This window comes from Narcine bancroftii, chromosome 11, assembly GCF_036971445.1.
Source record: "Narcine bancroftii isolate sNarBan1 chromosome 11, sNarBan1.hap1, whole genome shotgun sequence".
Taxonomy (NCBI): Eukaryota; Metazoa; Chordata; class Chondrichthyes; order Torpediniformes; family Narcinidae; genus Narcine; species Narcine bancroftii.
Window position 1 is genome coordinate 48,658,010 of NC_091479.1, and position 20,655 is coordinate 48,678,664.

General features: G+C 46.4%; 1 protein-coding gene across 1 annotated transcript; it reads left to right on the forward strand.

Annotated features, from left to right (window-relative positions):
* The first annotated feature begins 7,598 nt into the window (after nucleotides 1–7,598).
* LOC138745760 (protein NYNRIN-like) lies at nucleotides 7,599–16,115 on the forward strand. The gene is made up of 2 exons (XM_069903053.1): nucleotides 7,599–8,518; nucleotides 10,660–16,115. The coding sequence occupies exon 2, from the start codon at nucleotides 11,850–11,852 to the stop codon at nucleotides 13,875–13,877; it is 2,028 nt and encodes a 675-aa protein (XP_069759154.1). The 5' UTR covers nucleotides 7,599–8,518; nucleotides 10,660–11,849; the 3' UTR covers nucleotides 13,878–16,115.
* Nucleotides 16,116–20,655: the final 4,540 nt, after the last annotated feature.

The following is a 20,655-nucleotide window of genomic DNA, read 5'->3' on the forward strand; positions in this document are numbered from 1 at the left end:
CTGACTATCCCCCTCCGCAGTATTCAAGGTGGAGTACTGATTTCTGAAGATTACAGACTCGGGTGCTTGGACATGAACCTGATGCCTCCCTTTCCTCCTCCTAACGGTAACCCACTGCACCTCGTCCCATGGGCCCATGTGCGACTATCTGCCTGTAGCTCTCGTCTATGATAGCCTCTTTCTACCTAACCAGAGTAAGGTCATCGAGCTGCAGCTCAAGTTCCTTGAGCTGGTCCTTCAGGCCACACTCCTTGTCCGTGATGGCCTCACTCTCGCTAACCAGAGGGAGGACTAGATATCTGTCTCTGGATTCTCTGCTCAGGGGACCACCCTGCAGTATTCATCAAGTCCTGGCCTCTCTGTGTCAGCAGGAATTCTGTGCTGACCACTATCTGATGGCTTTGTTGTCAAAAATTTTGTCTATGAAAACTTTTCCACAAAGGTAATGTGCCAAAGTCCAGCTGACTGGGACATTGCGCCAATCCTTCAGAACACCTGAGACAGGGAGATCCTTGGTTCATAGAGGCACTTTGTGCCCTTGTACTTAGTTTCCATACTCAGCCTGATGCAGCCTCACACGATGAGGGCCACATTGGTTACACCCTTAACCCCATTGTAATGGAATATATATTTGGGAGAATCTGGTAAAATTAGAGTAGGTTAAATACATACACACATTTTAAAACAGATCTTATTTGAAATACTGAAGAATTCATATTCAGTTACATCACAGAAACGATGGAGAATGCTATGCACATTTCACAAGTAGCTGCTAATTGAAATGAGGTCATGAAATAACTAGACCATTGTTTTGGTTTGGAGACAGGCTGGCTGGTTGAATATCTACAAAATGCCGACAGAAAGGTCACCCCAGGGTTTTGTTTAGCTAAGACAACAGCTTGACCAAGAAGGATAACTTCTGTTGTTTGCTGAAGAGGTGGGTGGGGGGGGGGGGTTTGCAAGTGAGAGAGTCACAAGGGCTTTCTAGTAGTCTCAATTGGAGTGAGAGAGAGAGAGAGAAAGGGCTGAAACAAGCTTTCTCATCCAGAGTGTGTGTGGCACTGAAAGCAGCTAAACAGTGCAAGCCAGGAGAAGATTGTATGAACCAGAGTGGCAGATGGCTGGAAGCGCTATCTGTCTGATGTTTCTCTCAGAATAAGTGGAACAGGAAGGAACACAGTGCTAGCATGAAAGAAAGAGGTTATTATCTGGAGAACCCTGATGGGCCAAGTTTTATCAGCGACACATTGAGCTGACTAATGGTGGTAGCTCAGTTGTGGAAATCCTGGAACAACAAATCTCTCTCTGCAAAGCCTACAGAACTTTCCTGAGTGGCAAAGCCTGATGAACTTTATACATGTTCAATTCCTTACACAGTATCAGAATTGCCTACAACTAGTGAACTTGGAAGAATGAGAAGTGAGATTGAACTGTGAACCAAATAACTTTTCTTAAATGTACACACACATCATACACATGCGCTTAGATTAGAAGGCGATTAAGGTTAGTTAAGTTAATAGAGATAAGTTAAAGTTTGATTCTGTTTTAATATTAAAAGATAAATAAAACAACTTATTTTTAAATAACGACTTGTCTTGGTGAATGTCTATTGCTGCTGGGTTTTGGGGTCCTTTGGGCTCATAACACCATAGTCTGGTGACGTACATGGACCTCCTTCCCACTCCATCCATTTTGGACCCCCACATGAAGAGGGAAACTGCTCTGGTAATAGCCAGGGCAGAGGTGTGTGGGATGGGCCACGCCTGCATCACACGCAGCAGTACCGAGAGCACCTTGCACCTGATGACCAGGTTCTTCCCCATTACTGCTAAGGAATGTCATTCCCACAGACCCAATTTCTGGTGAACCTTTACAATCGGCTCTGACCAATTCTTGTTGCATGCCTCGGCCTCTCCAAGCCAGTTCCCCGACACCTTCAGGTAGTCAGATCTGACTGTGAAGAGGACAGCGGACTGATTTACCAAAGTGCATTCCTCGCTTTTGTTCCAGTTTACCCTGGAACATAGCATTGTATACTTCTGGGCCCAGCCACTTCCAGACTTGTGTACAACTCAGCCGGTCTTCCAGAACTGGGGGTCTCTGTGCTGGTCCCTGTCTCCTGGAGCTGGGGGACTCTACACTGCTCCCTGTCTCCTGATATTGGTGCTTTGTTCTCTACCAGTCCCACAACACAACCCTGACCCCTTTACGGAATGTAGAGGTACAGAAGGATCAGTGAAAATATGGGTAGTTTTGCCAGGGTGGGGTCCATCCAGGAGCCTGATAACAGCAGGGAACCCGTGGAAGGGGATGGAGGGCATTCGATGGTGCACCAGCAGGACACTGCTGAGGGTGCGGATTCCCTCGGGCTCTCGAGGGTAGAAGGCGCAGGTTATTCCAATGGTTTAGGTGAGGTCGACCGTTTACATCCTGTACCACACGGATTGCAGGCTCTTCAATCTGAGGCACCTGCAAGCTCACTCCAAGACACAAGAGGAATTTGTCCGTGAACTACTCTTTGCAGATGATGCCCCTTTTGTTTCCCATTCAGAGCCAGCTCTCCAGTGCATGATGTCCTGTTTTGCGGAAACTGCCAAAATGTTTGGCCTGGAAGTCCAGCCTGAAGAAAACTGAGGTCCTCCATCAGCCAGCTCCCCACCATGACTACCAGCCCCACCACATCTCCATCGGGCACACAAAACTCAAAACGGTCAACCAGTTTACCTATCTCGGCTGCACCATTTCATCTGATGCAAGGATCGACAAAGAGACAGACAACAGACTCGCCAAGGCAAATAGCGCCTTTGGAAGACAACACAAAAGAGTCTGGAAAAACAACCACTTGAAGAAACACACAAAGATCGGTGAGTACAGAGCCGTTGTCATTACCACGCTCCTGTTCGGCTCCGAATCATGGGTCCTCTACCGGCATCACCTACGGCTCCTAGAATGCTTCCATCAGCGCTGTCTCCGCATCATCCTCAACATTCATTGGAATGACTTCATTACCAACATCGAAGTACTCGAGCTGGCAGAGTCCGCAAGCATTGAATCCATGCTGCCGAAGACCCAACTGTGCTGGAATGGACACATCTCCAGAATGGAGGACCATCGTCTTCCCAAGATCGTGTTCTATGGTGAGCTCTCCACTGGTCACCGAGACAGAGGTGCACCAAAGAAGAGGTACAAGGACTGCCTAAAGAAATCTCTTGGTGCCTGACACATTGACCACCACCAGTGAGCTGATAGCGCCTCCAACCGTGCATCTTCGCACGTCACAGTTCGGCGGGCAGCAACCTCCTTTGAAGAAGACCGCAGAGCCCACCTCACTGACAAAAGACAAAGGAGGAAAAACCCAACACCCAACCCCAACCCCAACCAACCAATTTTCCCTTGCAACCGCTGCAACCGTGCCTGCCTGTCCCGCATCAGACTTGTCAGTCACCAATGAGCCTGCAGCAGACGTGGACATATCCCTCCATAAATCTTCGTCCACGAAGCCAAGCCAAAGAGAGAGGTGAGGCCAGGGTCCAAATTAGAGCAGGCGCAGGTCATCAAAGGTGAACATAACAGGTGCCTGGAACTGTGATGAGGATACTAAGGGCTGGTAGAGGTAGGTAAGGAGGGGGTAGTTGTGTTCCGATGAGGGATTGATGAGGGAGAGGCCACATGGATGGGACTTCGAGACAAGGAGCCTCTGATTGTCCAGGGATGGGGCCTGTAAATATACCCGCAGACATCCAGCACATAGCATCTTTGACCCAGTACCATCAGGAAGGAGATATGGAGGAACAAAATCAGGCTGACAGGCAGGGAAATAACTTCTTCCCACAGGACGTGAGATTGACAATGTAATGTGAGTTGAATGGGTCTGTGGAATGAAAAGGTTGAGAGGGATGTGGACTGTTTCCAAGCAGCTTGGCCAGCAGAAAAGAAGGGCCGAAAGGACTGTTTCGGAGTTGTCTATCTGGATCACACTTTTGAGTTGAATCCTTAATAAAATTCATGACAGGCTGGACTATCATTTTAGATGGAGATTTTAGATTGACACATGCAGCACGGGAACAGGCCCTTTCAGCCTATGAGCCACAACCACTCAATTACACCAATGACCTACAACCCCCAGTACATTTTAAATGGTGGAAGGACCAGGAGCACCTGGTGGAAACCCACGCAGACACAGGAATAATGTACAACTCCCCAGTGACAGTGTCAAATTCAAACTCGGCTTGCTGGCCTCTTGACAGCATTGTTCTAACCGTGGCACTAACCTCACCACTCTCAATGATTCCCAGGATTCTTCCTCCTACTTTCCATGAGTTGTGATTGCTTCCAATACCAGTGCCCTTGTTTCCCTAATGCTCTGACCCCTGCCCAGTGACTCTGTCCCCAATGCCTCTCCCTGGCCGGATGATCACCACTCTCTTTCCCAGGTCTCACCCAAATTTTAATACCCCAATTCCACTCACCCACAGGGCCAAGGGTAACGAGGAGGGGGAAGCTCCTGGCTGTGGTCACAAAGCTCGTTGAAGGACAATGGAAGCAGGAGTCCTGGAGCAAGAGGTGAAGGGCAGAGTTTACTGTAGCAACCAGCTGAACTGGGCTACATTCTCCAGGGTCGGGGGAGAGAGAGGACTGGCTCAGATGGGACAGATATCCCTGTGCCAAGGGTCAGGGGATTCCCCAGCTTGGTGAAGGTATGGGACGCTGCCACCGGGAAGGAGATGGAACACTGCCCTCCCCACATCTCCACTGTCTGGGGGTCCCAGGAGCAGCTCAGATTCCAAGGCCTATAGGTGGGGAAGGGGGATGGGTGATCGATTGGAGAGGATCCCAGTGAGAGAAAGGGTTTGGTGGGAGGACAGACCTGATGGAGGATGGGCTAATTGGGGTGGGGTTTGGGGATGGGGACTTTGGGCTGCGCATGTTGGGGGACAGGGGCTTGTTAAAGGCCCTGGTGGGAGGCAGGAGCTCTGGGGATGGTCCAAGAAATGGGCAGAGCATTGGGGAAGGGCCCAGAGGGGGACAGAGGCTTTGGGGATGGGATCGGTGGGGGAGAGGGTCTTTGTTGACAGGCCCGCTGGTGAACAGGGTTTTGGAGATGATCTCAACAGGGGAGGGGGTTGGGGACAGGCCTGGTGGGAAATGGGGGCTTTGGGGATGGTCCTGGTGGGTGACAGGGGATAGTATTGGGGATGGACCCAGAGGACGGAGACCACCCTTGGAGCTCTGCTTCACCATCGGGTCACTTACATTGGCCCACGGACGTGCTTTGATCTGTGGGAACTTGAATTCGGTGCACTTGGGGTTCATCTCCCGGATCTGCACCCTGGTTGAGGTCCCCAACACCTGTTGGAACAGAAACCACCTTTACTACTGGCTCGAGGTGAGGGGAGCAGGAGGGTGACAATGGGAGGGGATGCAGTGTATGTGTACCAGGTCAGGGACATGGGACGAGCCCTAGAACTGGGGTGGTGGTGAAGGCTGAAACCTTAGGAGCATTTAAGAGGCTCTGAGTCACGTGGATGAAAGAAGAACGGAGGGTTATAAGGGAGGGAGGGGTTAGTTATTTTTATTTTGGTAGGAATACATCGGTCGGCACAACATCGAGGGCTGAAGTGCTTGTACTGTGCTCTCGTGTTCTATGTTAAACCTGTTGGTCTTTCAGCAAGTGGAGATGTCAGGGCGGCAACGCTGTCGACTGGCACATTCCAGGCTGCAGGAGTCATGCGGAGGGATGGACAGTGGGTTGGCGCAGCCAACACGAAGGCACTATGGGGATGGATCATAATCCTCCCATTACCAGGCACTGAGAGGCTGAGACCAAGGGGAACTCCTCTAACAGCAGAGGGGGACAGTAACCACACGGTATCAAAGTGGTGGCAATGAAGGTAAACAGAGACGTATACAGCAATGTGCAGTGAAGGGAATATCTGGATACAACAGGAGGAGGAGAAAAGACTTGCAATGGTCTTCCTCTTTGTAAATAATTTGTAAATAAAGTCAATTTTGTGGGGGGGTGGGGCGGGCAAGAGAAAAGCCTTACTCAGTCAACTTTGCTTCATGAGATACATTCTCCGATCCAGGACATCTCTTCTGCACCCACTCCAAAGTACAAGGTCAAATTTATTACCATTGGATAGCACAAGTACGACCTGAGAAATAGGGTTTCTGGGGTAAACACATGCCAACACACAACCAAGCCCTCACACCAACAGACAAATGATACATGTGCAGCACGTCCAGAAAAATTACTTGATATTGTTGAATAAGTAGCAGAGTCGAGGAGTATTTGTATGAGCAGCTCATCAACTATTGTTCCACATTTTCCCTGCCCAGAGGGAGAAGTTGTTCTTGGGCCTGGAGGTACTGGCTCTGAAATTCCCAGATCTCTTTCCCGACGGGAATAGCTGGATGATGCTGTTGGCCGGGTGAAGGGGTCCTCGATGATTTAGTCAATGATCGTAGTGGATCACATTGATATTTGGGGTGGTGGGGGGCAGGAGTGTATCCCCAGTGTTGCTCTTGGCCACTTTAGGTCCTGTGGATTGACCTCTGATATTTTTTTTAAATATAATTTATAAATTAAATCCACAAACATTTCACAATTAATAATAACACAAATCAAACGCAAATACGTGTCATAGTTAAAAGAAAGAATAAAGAAATCCCCCCATAAACCACCCCATTCCCCTCCATCACTTTGCTAAAAGAAAAAGAAAAATGAGGACAAGGGACCCCCAAACAGGAGCACCGATTACTTCAACATGTCTTTTCATAAACTGAGGCCTTAAGGAGAAAGGGAATGTCAGAGCCTCATTTAAATATTTAAACACACCCTTTGTAAATATGGGGTCCATCTGCTTCTAGAATATATGGTTATAGTGGCCTGCGACCGGGACGAAACCCATTACACAAGATGGCTTATGAACGCGGTGACTGAACAGACCCTGTGAGAACCAACAAACTTCATCCCAGGTGACATCCTGCACGGCGGGAAGCAATGAGCAATGGCAGGAACACCCACTACTTTGAGGCCGGTGCTGCAGTCTCGAAAGACCTGTCGTCAGCAGCGGGAGAGTATATAAGCAGAGCTGCCAGTTCAACAAACCCATCTTCGACTTCTTGGGTGTGTATCGTTCATTCCACACTTCACGGTTAAATATGCTGGATATTGGTGCGAAGCAAGAGACTTTCAACATCGACCACCTCAAGCCAGCACATCTGGACATTATCAAACTGGTCTCAAGTCAGCCCCCACGACGCAGATATAGACAACCGAAAGCAGCGAACAGCGCTCCAATCACTACTTCTGGGGAGGTGGGGGTTCATGCTAACTGGGATGCCACCCTGTACACAAGATGGTTGACGAACTTGGTGACCGCACAGAGTCCACGGGGACCAACAACTTTTGTCGCAGAGGAAAAACCGCACTGCAGGAATCAACAAAGGTGGGAGCACTGACCAATTGGAGGCCGGCACGACTGTGACATCACTCCAGCAACAGCAGTGGGGAGAGAATTGAAGTAGAGCTGCCAGTGTAATAAAGCAATCTTTAACTTTGATTTCTTGAGTTTGTGTCCTTCTTTCCACCCTTCACAGTAGCGCGCAAGCTCCAATTTCACATCGAATGGTCTTGTTCATCTTACATCAGGAGTCATGTGTACAGTTTCCTTATCTGAAGCGTGAGAAGTGCACAAAGATCGTCAGACTTGTTTCTGGGGTGTTTTAAGCAGGTGATAGGAGGAAAGTTTGAATATGGATCTCTTGGTCGTTGGAAAAAAGGAAAATGACCTTACAACATTATGAGAGGACACAGCAGCACGGATCGAGAGAGGATTGTTATATAGAGAATTTAGGTTAAAATGACTTAAGTTAAAATGTGATGATTAATCATAAAAAGGGAAGCCAGAACGGACAGGGAGCTTACTAGCAGCCAAGGACACAAGGTTCAGCTGGATATGTTTTTTTAAACATATCTTTTCATGGTCATAGTGAGAGACATGCTGGAGACAAAAGATTGATAAGAAGGGTGAGAAACAGAATTTAGTGTATGTAGAGTTCGCAGCGTACGTAACGAACGTGATAATTAAAAATGCAGTTATACTTAGAATGCTTTTGCAATACTAACCAATTAAAACAGTATTAATAAGAAGGGGAAGGGCAAACAATAAGGGCATAAAAATCAATGCACTGTATGTATCGGGGCTTAACTGGTGAGAAGCCAGTTGAGTCCAACTCTGCAGACTTGTAAATAATGCTTGTCGTGTCATCAGTTTTAAAGAGACTCATGTGTGAGAAGTTTTATTTCTGACAAATGGGCTTCGTCCGGGATCTACACTCCGGCCGTGAGGGGAGGCGAGAAGAGGGACATCGGAGGCGGTGCACCCCGCTGAGTTCAGCGGCTCCTAGTCCCTTGCTCGTCGCTTCGGGCGGCTTGAGCGAGTGGTATCCGGACAAGGTGACACGACAAGATGGAGAGGAGAAGGGTGACGGTTCAATCCCCGGGAAGACACCGGTAAGTGACGACTTACGATTGTGGTGTGGGGATTGGGTAACAGGTGTAACGGGATACACCTGTTTGGAAAAAAAACCTAACGTAATAGATCAGGTATAGAGCTTTTGTCGTGGCGTGAGGACCCTGTTGTGGGACTCTAGGATAGACCCCAGGGAAACCTCGGCGGTAACCGAAGGAGGGTCAGCACCTCCGACGAAGTGCCGAGAAGAGAGGGGTCAACCCCAGGGAAACCTCAGCGGTAACCGAAGGAGGGACAGTACCTCCGACGAGGCGTCTGAGAAGAAGGGAGTAGGGTCCAGAACGAGAGGGTCCTCAGCAACGATAAACAGATCTAGGTGGGAAAATGGGAGGATCAAAATCTAAGGGCTCGTCTGAAAATTCAGGACAATTCCTGGGAGTTCCCCTTGACAGCCCTTTGGGGAGAATGTTTGAAAATTGGGATAGTAAAAGATATCGAGACAAAAACAAGAAAAAGATGGTCCAATATTGTCTCCTTTGGTCGAAACAACCTATTAAAGGTTCCTCGATCTGGTGGCCGAAATTTGGATCTGATGAGGATTGGGTTAGACGAGCATTAAACATATATGTAAATTCGAGACCAAAGGTGAATCAAGAAGAGTCAGCGTATGCATTTTGTTGGGTTCCCTGGCCAGGATCCTTAACAAAATGTTTTAAATTGAGGGTAGCGGGAGAAAAAAAGTGGGAACCTCTGGACAACCTTCCCCCTCCTTACATTCCCCCGGTGCCTACTGCGCCCGAGGAAAGCTCATTACCGGAGGGGAAAGGTGATGAATCTGATTGCCCAGAAAGGGGCCGGGAAAAAAAGGATGAATTAAGGGAGTCGGACCCTAAACTTCCACTGGTAAACCGACCCTGGACAAGATCCCAGACTGGTCCAGGACCATCAAAGTTTTCAATAAGCCTAAATCCCCTGAGGGAAGTTCCTATGGGAGGACCGGGAGGGGGAACGGGATATGTGAATGTTCCCCTAACTAGTACAGAGGTGCGGGGATTTAAGAAAGAAATGAAAAAGTTATTGGAAGATCCTATAGGACTGGCTGAACAGCTCGACCAATTCCTGGGACCAAACACATACACGTGGGAAGAGATGCAGGCAATAATGGGAACATTATTCTCACCCCAGGAGAGGCAGATGATTCGACGGGCTGCCCTCCTCATGTGGGAATATGAACAACCTGGGGACCCCAGACCCCATGAACAAAAATATCCCTTAAATGAACCCAGGTGGGACAAACGAACACCCGAGTGATTGGCAAGTATGAGACAATATAGAGAGTGGACAATTAAAGGGATACGGGAGGCTGTGCCAAAGGGTCACAATTTCACCAAGGCATTTGGGAACCACCAGGGGAAAGATGAGTCCCCTACTGATTTTTTGGAGAGGGTGAGAAAGAATGTCCAACAGTATGCGGGCTTGGACCCTAGTACACCAATGGGTGAACAGCTTATTCGAATTGAATTTGTTTCCAAATCATGGCAGGACATTAGAAAGAAACTAGAAAAGGAGGAGGACTGGAGCGAAAAACCCCTAAGTGACCTGTTAAAAAAGGCGCAAAAAGTATATGTGCAGAGAGAAGAAGATCAAAAGAGGGCGACAAAGGTTATGGTACAGACTATCCGACAGATGAATGCCGAATCCAGAGGGGAAAGAAAACAAAACCTTCCTCTAAACAATCCAAGATATCCAAGAGAGGGAAGACCCCGGAGGTTCGTTAAGTGCTATTACTGCAATGAGGAAGGACACTTTAAGAGGGAATGCCCCCGATACAAGAGGGAATTGCGTGCCCTCGAACTTATGGAAGAAGATTAGGGGGGGTCAGGGGTTCCAAATGTTAGGGACCAAGTATAAGAGGGAACCCCTGGTAAAACTAAAAATTGGTCCCAAGGGAGAAGAGGTGGTCTTTATGGTGGACACAGGAGCGGAACGAAGTAGTGTAATAACTGTGCCAATCGGAACTGAGCCTGTAAAAAGTAATTTGACAATTTCTGGGATAGAAGGGGCTCCCAGAATGGTATCAATAATTCCCCAAGTAACAGTGAAACTGGAAGAAAGAGAAGGGGTACAAGACCTCTTGTTGTTACCGTCGGCTGGATTTAACCTCCTAGGAAGGGACTTACAGGCTCTCCTAGGTTTGGGTGCTCTCCCTGTGGATGGAGAAGTGCGAGTCCACCTCTGTGCTCTAAAGGAAGAGGATGAACGGCAGATTGACGAGAGAGTCTGGTATAAGGAGGGAAATCGAGGAGGTCTGGACATCCCACCTTTACATGTCACATTAATACCAGGTCATCAGCTGGTAAGGAAACGTCAGTATCCTATTTCTTTGGAAGGGAGAAAAGGGCTACAGCCGGTAATTGAGACTCTAATACGAGACGGACTATTAGAAGAATGCATGTCACCTTATAACACCCCTATACTCCCAGTGAAAAGTCAGATGGATCCTATCGCCTAGTTCAGGATCTAAGAAGTTTGAATGCTATTGTTCAGACCCGCCACCCAGTGGTGCCTAATCCCTATACTATTATGAGTCGGATTCCCCCAGACCATGAGTGGTTTAGTGTTATCGACTTGAAGGATGCCTTCTGGACGTGTCCATTAGAAGAGGAAAGTAGAGATATGTTTGCGTTTGAATGGGAAAATCCATGGACAGGCAGACGGAGACAGCTTCGGTGGACTGTATTGCCCCAAGGGTTCACTGAATCTCCAAACCTGTTTGGACAAATGCTAGAACAAATCCTGGTGGACTATCCACAATCTGATGATTCCCAACTAATGCAGTATGTGGACGATTTACTATTATCAGGACCCAAGGAACAAGAAATGAGGGGAGATACAATTAGACTCTTGAATTATCTGGGGAAAAAGGGTCTACGGGTGTCCAGGAACAAGTTACAGTTCGTTGAGAGAACTGTGGTATATCTGGGACACCAGATAAGTAAAGGACAGAAACGGATTACCCCTGAACAGATTGCGGGAATCACTAGAATGCCGTTACCCCGTAATAAGAAGGAAATAAGACAATTCCTGGGACTCTTAGGTTACTGTAGGTTATGGATAGAGGACTACTCAGCTTTGGTGAAGTTTATGTATGAAAAATTGACAAATGAAAATGAATATCCATTGAAATGGACCCAGGAGGAGGAGGGATGGTTCGAGGACTTGAAGCATCGCCTGACATGAGCCCCAGTACTCACTCTGCCCTCTTTAAAACAGCCCTTCCAGCTATTTGTCACTCATAACCAAGGAACAGCTGTGGGAGTTTTAACACAGGAAAAAGGCGGTCAGCGACACCCAGTGGCTTTCCTTTCCAAAATGATGGACCCAGTGTCTCGCGGATGGCCGACGTGTATCCAGGGAGTAGCGGCTGCTGCTCTGTTGGTAGAGGAAGTACGTAAACATACTTTTGGAGGAAAGATGACTGTGTACACCTCCCATTCTGTGAGTGTTTTATTAACACAAACTGCCCATCGATGGCTGACTGATTCTCGCATATTAAAGTATGAAACCATTTTAATGGTCGGAGAAGATCTACAGTTTGCAAAGATTAATAGCTGCAACCCAGCTCAGTTTTTATACGGCAGTGAAACAGAGAGAGAGGTGGAGCACGACTGTGTCGAGTTGACAGATCTTCAGACCAAGACCCGAGAAGACCTTTGCGATACTCCGCTGGGAGAAGGATATGAATTCTACATTGACGGCTCCGCTAGATGTGTTGACGGAATGAGAAGAAGTGGGTATGCTATAATAGAAGGAAATACTTGGAAAGTAGTAGGATCCACGAGACTACCTGGAAGCTGGTCAGCACAATCCTGTGAACTATATGCCTTGCAGAGAGCCCTCAGAATACTGGAAAAGAAAATTGGAACGATTTACACTGATTCCAAATACGCATACGGGGTAGTGCATACCTTTGGTAAGATCTGGAAGGAGCGTGGTCTAATTACATCAAGAGGAAAGGAATTGGCACACGAACAGATGATTACTCTGACTTTAGAAGCCTTGACATTACCCCAGGAAATAGCAGTGGTCTACATACCAAGCCATCAAAGGGGAGATACCCCGACAGCAATTGGAAACAGACTGGCTAATGAAGAAGCCAAAAGGGCAGCCATGCAACAAGAAGTCCGTTTGCTGACCTTAATCCCAATAAGACAAGGCATAAAGAAGGCTCCCATTTTCACTGCTAAGGAAGAAAAGGACATGGCTCAGCTGGGCGCAAGCCAGCTGCCTGATGGAACATGGAAGACACCAGATGGAAGAATGGTTCTAAATAAAGAAATAACTCGCAATATTTTAAAACACCTGCATCATCAGAGCCACTGGGGCACCCAAGCCTTATGTGACACAGTGCTTCGAGAATATGTGTGTAAGGGAATCTACACCTTGGCCCAACAGGAGGTGCAGAATTGTCACCTATGCACAAAAATTAATAAGAAGGTAATGAGGACAGGGACCATGGGAGGTCAACCATTAGCCATACGCCCTTTTCAACGTATCCAGATCGACTTCACAGAGTTACCTCAAGTCCAAAGATGGAAGTATCTGTTGGTGATAATAGATCACTTTACCCGATGGGTGGAAGCCTTCCCAACAATAAATGCTACAGCCTCTACAATAGCTCGCCTCCTCCTAGAACAGATAATCCCCAGATATGGTATAATGGATTCTATAGACTCAGACAGGGGTCCACATTTTTCTTCAAAAATCCAGCAATTGATTTGTAATGCATTACAGGTCTCTTGGAAATTGCATACCCCTTGGCATCCACAAAGCTCAGGGAGGGTTGAACGTATGAATGGAACCCTAAAAATGCAATTGACAAAATTAATGGTGGAAACTAAAATGCCTTGGATAAAGTGTCTGCCCCTGGCTTTATTGAGAATTCGTACTGCCCCACGAAAAGATGTAGGATTGTCCCCTTATGAAATGATGTTTGGGCTTCCCTTCTGGAGTACAGTTGAGGGGTGTCCCACCTTGGGGGAAGGGGATATATTTGTTAGGAACTATTTACAGGCACTGTCACGCTCTCTTACAGATTTACGAAAGAGAGGACTATTGGCACAAACACCGCCTCTAGACTTTTCTTTACACAAAGTGGAACCAGGAGATTGGATCCTCATCAAGACCTGGAAAACTGAAAAATTCCAGCCCCAGTGGGAAGGTCCATACCAAGTTCTCTTAACTACAGAGGCTGCAGCACGAACAAGAGAGAAGGGGTGGACGCACGCATCCAGATTTAAGGGACCTGTAGAGGCGCCTCAGGACCCTGATACGAACTCAGATTGGACTTGTGTTCCTGGAGAAAAACCTCTTACCTTGCGATTTCGCAGAAAGACTTGATTCACAATGTTATTGTTATGTTCTTTGATTTTTCTTAGTTTGCCTATGTCTTTATCAGGTGTGAAATGTAAGAAATGCAGAGACACAGTGGTCCTGTTTCAGGACCACATTTGGGGAAGAAAGGAGGGTAATTTTATTTCCCATACCTCAGTTCCTGAGAAATGCTGGGCAGAATATACCACCCAACATCCATATACCCCTTGTGTGGAAAAAGAAGGAAATAATATGGGTCATTATATACAGATTCCTAATACCACTCCTTTCCCTCTTAACAGTTGGAAGGGTGACTCAGGCCCACCATGCCCTGATGGACTCTGGTTTTGCATACACCAGCGTACTATTCCAATGAAAAGTTCCACTCCACACTCGAAAGTGCCTGCCCCTTTAAGACAGCCGGACTTAGTTCGAGTCCATCCAAATAACCATGAAAGTTTCGGTCATGCAGTTGGGGGAGATAACCTTTTTGTAGATCTTGCAACTAAAATTGCAGGAACTTTTAATGTAACCAATTGTTGGGTCTGCGGGGGTCCACGGATGTCAGAGCAATGGCCTTGGTGGGTGGAGTCCCTCAATTCATTGACCATGATTTCCCGAATATGGACAACTAACCGAACGAGATCAAGAGAAACTTGGTCTCTCTCTAACGTCCCCTCTGGTTTTTATTGTCTCTCACGAACCGGCAAATACCCAGTAGGAAAAAGTCCCTGCAAGGCTGTATGGATTCGCATTTCGCCTGGTATTTTCACTTGGTTTCCTAAACCCCTGACTTGGTTCTTATCCACTGTTTTTAAAACTAATTGCCTACCCCTGTCTAATAGCAGTATTCAGTTTTGGAATTGTACCAGTTCCACCATCACAGGACCATACCAGTCAAACCCTGTTCTTAAAAGAGTTTGGGAAAGGGGGTATGGAGTATCCCCAAATGGATTATTCTGGGTATGTGGTAATAAAGCTTATACTCGTCTTCCCTCACAGTGGAGTGGAACTTGTTTCCTAGGAATAATCCTCCCAGAATTTTTCCTCCTACCCCACGATCACGGTCATAAATTAGGAGTGAAGGTTTTTGATACATTACACCGTCAGCCCCGCTCTAGCACGGTACATTTGGGACAATGGGGAGATGATTGGCCTCCAGAACGCATAATTCAATATTATGGTCCCGCTACATGGGCTCAAGATGGATCCTGGGGTTATCGTACTCCTATTTATATGTTAAATCGCATTATTCGCTTGCAAGCAGTCCTTGAAATTGTTACAAATCAAACAGCTCTAGCCCTGCAATTACTTGCATCCCAGCAAGGTCAAATGCGCTCTGCTATGTATCAGAACCGTCTGGCCCTAGACTATCTCCTAGCCACAGAAGGAGGTGTATGTGGAAAGCTTAATTTGACTAACTGCTGCTTACAGATTGATGATAATGGCCAAGCCATTCGAAAAATCGCTGATAATATTCGTACTTTGTCCCATGTACCGGTTCAAACCTCACATCCTTTTGCAAAATTAAATTAGATAGACAAATGGTTTGGAGGAACCTGGTGGCGTACCTTATTGTGGGTCATCGGAGGTATTTTATTCCTCCTACTTGTTTTGCCCTGTATTATTCCCTGTCTACGCAGCCTGGTGATTTCCATGGTCCAACAGGCTATGCAACCAGGGGGACTGGGAGACCCCGTTAGAATTTTACTTCAACACGAGATTAATTTATCATGAAACGTTTCTCTTCCCCGAGTTAAAATCCCCATTCATATATATATAATACACACATTTTAAAGAGAGAAAGGGGTGGATTGTTATATATAGAGAATTTAGGTTAAAATGGCTTAAGTTAAAATGTGATGATTAATCATAAAAAGGGAAGCCAGAACGGACAGGGAGCTTACTAGCGGCCAAGGACAAAAGGTTCAGCTGGATATGTTTTTTTTACACATATCTTTTCATGGTCATAGTGAGAGACATGCAGGAGACAAAAGATTGATAAGAAGGGTGAGAAACAGAATTTAGTGTATGTAGAGTTCGCAGCGTACGTAACGAACGTGATAATTAAAAATGCAGTTATACTTAGAATGCTTTTGCAATACTAACCAATTAAAACAGTATTAATAAGAAGGGGAAGGGCAAACAATAAGGGTATAAAAATCAATGCACTGTATGTATCGGGGCTTAACTGGTGAGAAGCCAGTTGAGTCCAACTCTGCAGACTTGTAAATAAAGCTTGTCGTGTCATCAGTTTTAAAGAGACTCATGTGTGAGAAGTTTTATTTCTGACAGTACGTTGAGTTAAAAACACCGTAATACTTCCCTGAACAACACACCTCTCTCCGAAAACCAACAAGAACCTTCCTGAGTGGTAATCATTTACCTTTCGAGCACCAAAGCCTGGTGAACTTTATATATGTTCAATTATGTGCACAGTATATGAATGGACTGCAACAAGTGGACTTGGAGGAATGAGAAGTGAGATTGGACTGTGAACCAAAGAACTTTTCTGAACTTACACACACATTACACACATGTGCACTTAGAATTAGAAGGGGGGTAAGTTAAGTAAATTAAGTTAAAGTATTAAAATAGTGATAAGTTAAAGTGTAAATCGTGTTCATGTTTAAAGATAATTAATATCAGCTTTTGTTTTAGTCACCATTTGTCTTGGTGAATATCTATTGCTGCTGTGTTTTGGGATCCTCTGGTCTCGTAACACAGCAACTTCAGGTTATGATAATAGTCCAAAAAAGGGACCCGGCATCTTTTGAAAATTATTAATTGACTCTTCAATAATTTTTTGTAAATATCAACAAAACATAATATAATTTAACTGTTGTGTTTGTGTCGTTGGAGAAGTGCCTTTCCATTCAATCAGAATTAGAGTTTTGGGTGCCGCATTTGAGAAAAGATGTGCTGGTGTTGGAGAAGGCCAGAGATGATTTACTGGAATGATATCAGGAATGAAAGGGTTAGTGTATGAGGAACAATTGTCGACTCTTCGACTGTACTAGTTGGAGTACAGAAGGATAAGGGGGACCTCAGAGGCATTTCAAATGCTGGAAGGCCTGGACAATTAAAAACAACATTTGTTAAAGTATCCCTTTGTCTTGGTGATTTCCTATTGCTGCTAGGATTTGGGGTCCTCTGGGCCTGTAACAGTCCCAAGATGAGGTCTTCTACTCCAGGACACCCAAAATGTCTTATTTCTTCAATAAATGCAGTTTTCTCCATACTGTCTTTGATAAAGTCTGCACCCGTATCTCCAATTCTCTTTCTGCCCTTACCCCACCTCCTCTCCAGCCGAACAAGGACAGAATCCCTCAGGTTTCTCACTTACCACCCATCAGCTGCCACATCTGACTCGTTAACCTTGAACACTTCCAACTTCAGCACCATCCTCTAACCTGCTCCACTCAGATCCTCTTTTCACAGGGGCACATCTTTCTGTGACTCCCTCGACGGCACTTTCCTCTCCACCCACCACCACCTGATGCACTTCCCATTGAAACCGCAGAAATTGCCAAACTTGTCCCTTCCTATCCTCTCACCTCCATCCAAGGCCACAATCAGACCTTCCAGTTGAGGCAGTGTTTCACATGCACCCCATCCAACTTAATCTCCTACATATGGTTGACTCAGTTGACCTCGATATCAGCAAGTCCAAATAGAGACTGGGTGGCCATTTTGCTGAACACATGCGCTCTGTGGATCTAAACTTGAGCCTCCTGTGGCCTACCATATCAATTCTCGAACCCTTCCAACAACATTTCTGTTGGCCCCATCCTTCACCAAGGTGAGGGTAAACAATCTTAAAGAAAACACATTATATTCCTCCTGGGCAGCCTTAAACTCTATAGCATGAACACGAATGTTTCTAATTTAAGCAGCCACTCACCTCTGTCTGATTTCACTGTCTCCATCTCTTGATCTACTGTCCATTTGAATATAATTACTCCTTTAAGGTAGAAGAGTCGACATGGTGTTTTTCCTATATAGCTTGCCATTGAACAACTGGCAAAATTAAGCGGCAGTTGTTGCAGAATGAATGGTGTTATTGTTCAAAATCTGCCTGTGATCGAAAGTATTCTTGGACTGAATAGACATCTGGGCCAAATGGCTATTTAATGATAATCTGTACATGATTGTACATCCTAAAGTACAATGACTACTTCTATCCACTAAAGATTGTTAAAGAGCAAGAATAGACAATACAATCACGTAAAATTCCCATCCATACAGCACACGTATTAATACACAAAACAATCACACTTCCTTATTGGTCAGGAAGTGCCTACACTTCCAAAGGAGACTGAGGAGGTCAAGGCCAACGGCTCTCATCCTGAAATTTCACAGGAGCGCAGTTGATTCTCCTGTCTGGCTGCATCATTGGATGGTCTAGTAGCTGTAAAACATCAGACAGGAATGATGCAAAGAGTTGTGAGGATCACTGGGGTCTCCTTTTCTTCTGACGATGACATTACTGGGAGTGTTGTTCAAATAGGGCTCAAGGAATTGTACAAAGACCATTTCCATGCAGTGCTCAGCATCTTTAACCACGTCCATCATCAAAATCAGGACTGCCAGGCTGGGGAATAGTTTCTTCCCACAGGGTGTGAGATGGATGAAAAGTATCTTGTAAGTGGGATAATCATCCAAAATATTTATATATGTAGCGGCTACTTTGATAGAGCTACTAAAGGAACACACATACACCAGGTTAGTCAACAAAAGACTGCTTTATACAAACTATACAGGCTTATTTTATTTACAGCTTGTCCCGGGCTCCATGGGTCAAGGTGGAACATTATTATGAGTTTGCTGCCGATCCACGGGACCACAGGTTTAAATTAAGCCCTGTGAATGTTCCGCACCTTCCGGCAAGAGAATCCACAGATCAGCGTTCCATTCTTTGGCACGCAGCACCACGCGAGGGTTGTCAATTAAATGGATGAGTACCCAGCTCTTTGCCTTATGATTTCACGCACCCGCCAAAGAACCTTGCCCACTCAGCCCACTAGACAGCTGCTACACCAACCCCCCCCACCCCCACCCAGAACCCGTCGCCAGAAACTGAAACACCAGCTGCATGCACCTGAGGTGGACCCCCTCGCCGTCTGGGCTTGGGGCACTGAAGAGGTGAAGCGGGATCCACATGGGCAGGCTTGAGTCTGTCCACATTAAACAGCTGTGAATGCCCACCAATGTCCAAAGTATAAAGAACCCCATCTATCTTCACCACGTGGAAAGGACCCTCATACAGTCATTGTAACGGAACTCCTGGGATAAAAACAAAATCAATATCCAGGAGTGGTGGGGGAACATTTTGCTTAGAGGATCCAAGCCAGTGGTTAGGAAAAGGTTTGCTGATCGCGACACCATGTCGAAGCTGCTGAAGGATGTTCAGATCAGAGTTGGTTGTGAAATGAAAGTCCCATGAAACTGTAAGGACCGTACCATAAACCATCTCTTCGGACAATGCAGACCTATCTTCCTTTGGAGCCGTGCACACTCCCAATAGAACCCAGGGCAACTCATCAACCTAATTGAGACCGGTGAGTTGGGCCTTAAGTGCGGACTTCAGTTGCCGGTGGAAACATCCACAAAGCCGTTGGACCGTGGGTGAATTCTGTTCCGCGGTCTGAAGAAATGTGGGTCGGGAAACCAAATCTAGCCATCCAATTGAAGATGAATGCTCTGGCGTTTGTCTCAGTGTCACTGGATGGCAAAGGGACGGCCACTGGCCAGCGTGTGAAACATTCTACGTCTGTTAGAATGTATCTCATGTTTTGAGATACTGGCAATGGTCCAAGCAGGTCCACATGCATGTGTTCCAACTGCCTGCGTACCGATGGGAAAGGTTGAAGAGGTGCCTTAATGTGGCACTGAATTTTGGCAGTCTGGCAGGAGGTACATGTTCAAACCCATTGAGCGACACATTTTTTCAGTCCATGTCATACATATTTATTTGACATGAGCTTGACAGATGTTCTGATGCATGGATGAGACAAGCTGTGTATCTGGTCAAAAAGACGTTGCCTCCAAGATGGTGGAATCACTGGTCGAGTGTAGCCCAAAAACATGTCACGAAGTAAGGTTGGCCACCCAGTTGTGCTGCCCCCTGCTGTATGTCCAGGTTAGTAATGGCCGTACTGTATGCCTGAACATCGGGGTCCATTGTCTAGACACTGGCTAATTCCAGAATATCAATGTCACGCTGAATATGATATACAGTCAGTCTGGACAGAATATTCGTGACGGCATTGTTTTTACCAGAAATATAGCGCACGTCCGTGGTAAATTCTGAAATATATGATAGTGACCCTGCTGTTTTGCCGGCCATGGATCCGTTATTTTGCTGAAGGCAAAAACGAGCGTCTGGTGGTCTATGAACACAGTGAAATGCCGACCCTCCAAAACAAATCAGAAGTGCCATGTGGCTTGATACAATGCACGATATTTCATCTCCAATGGCCAAAGATGTCAGGAAAAGAACATGAGGAGTTGGCAATGGCCATCGACGTACTACTCAAGAACCACACCCAGGGCCGTACTCGAGGCATCAGGACTAAATGTCAAGGAAGTGTCGGGGTTAGGATGGGGGAGCATTGCTGCGTTGATTAAAGCATCTTTGGCATTGCAAACTCAACCTCTGCCTCTGTTCTCCAGGGATCATCCCTGTGCTTTGTGGTGAGGATCGGAAACCATGGTCGAAGAATGTCAGTAGCTGCTGGAATGAATCGGTGAAGAAGTTTTTCATGCCCAAGAATTTCTGCAGGCCCTGAACCGTGGTAGGTGT

Bases quoted from the DNA above. Each gene is read 5' to 3' on its own strand.
- LOC138745760 (XM_069903053.1), top strand. From the start codon at position 11,850: ATGATGGACCCAGTGTCTCGCGGATGGCCGACGTGTATCCAGGGAGTA.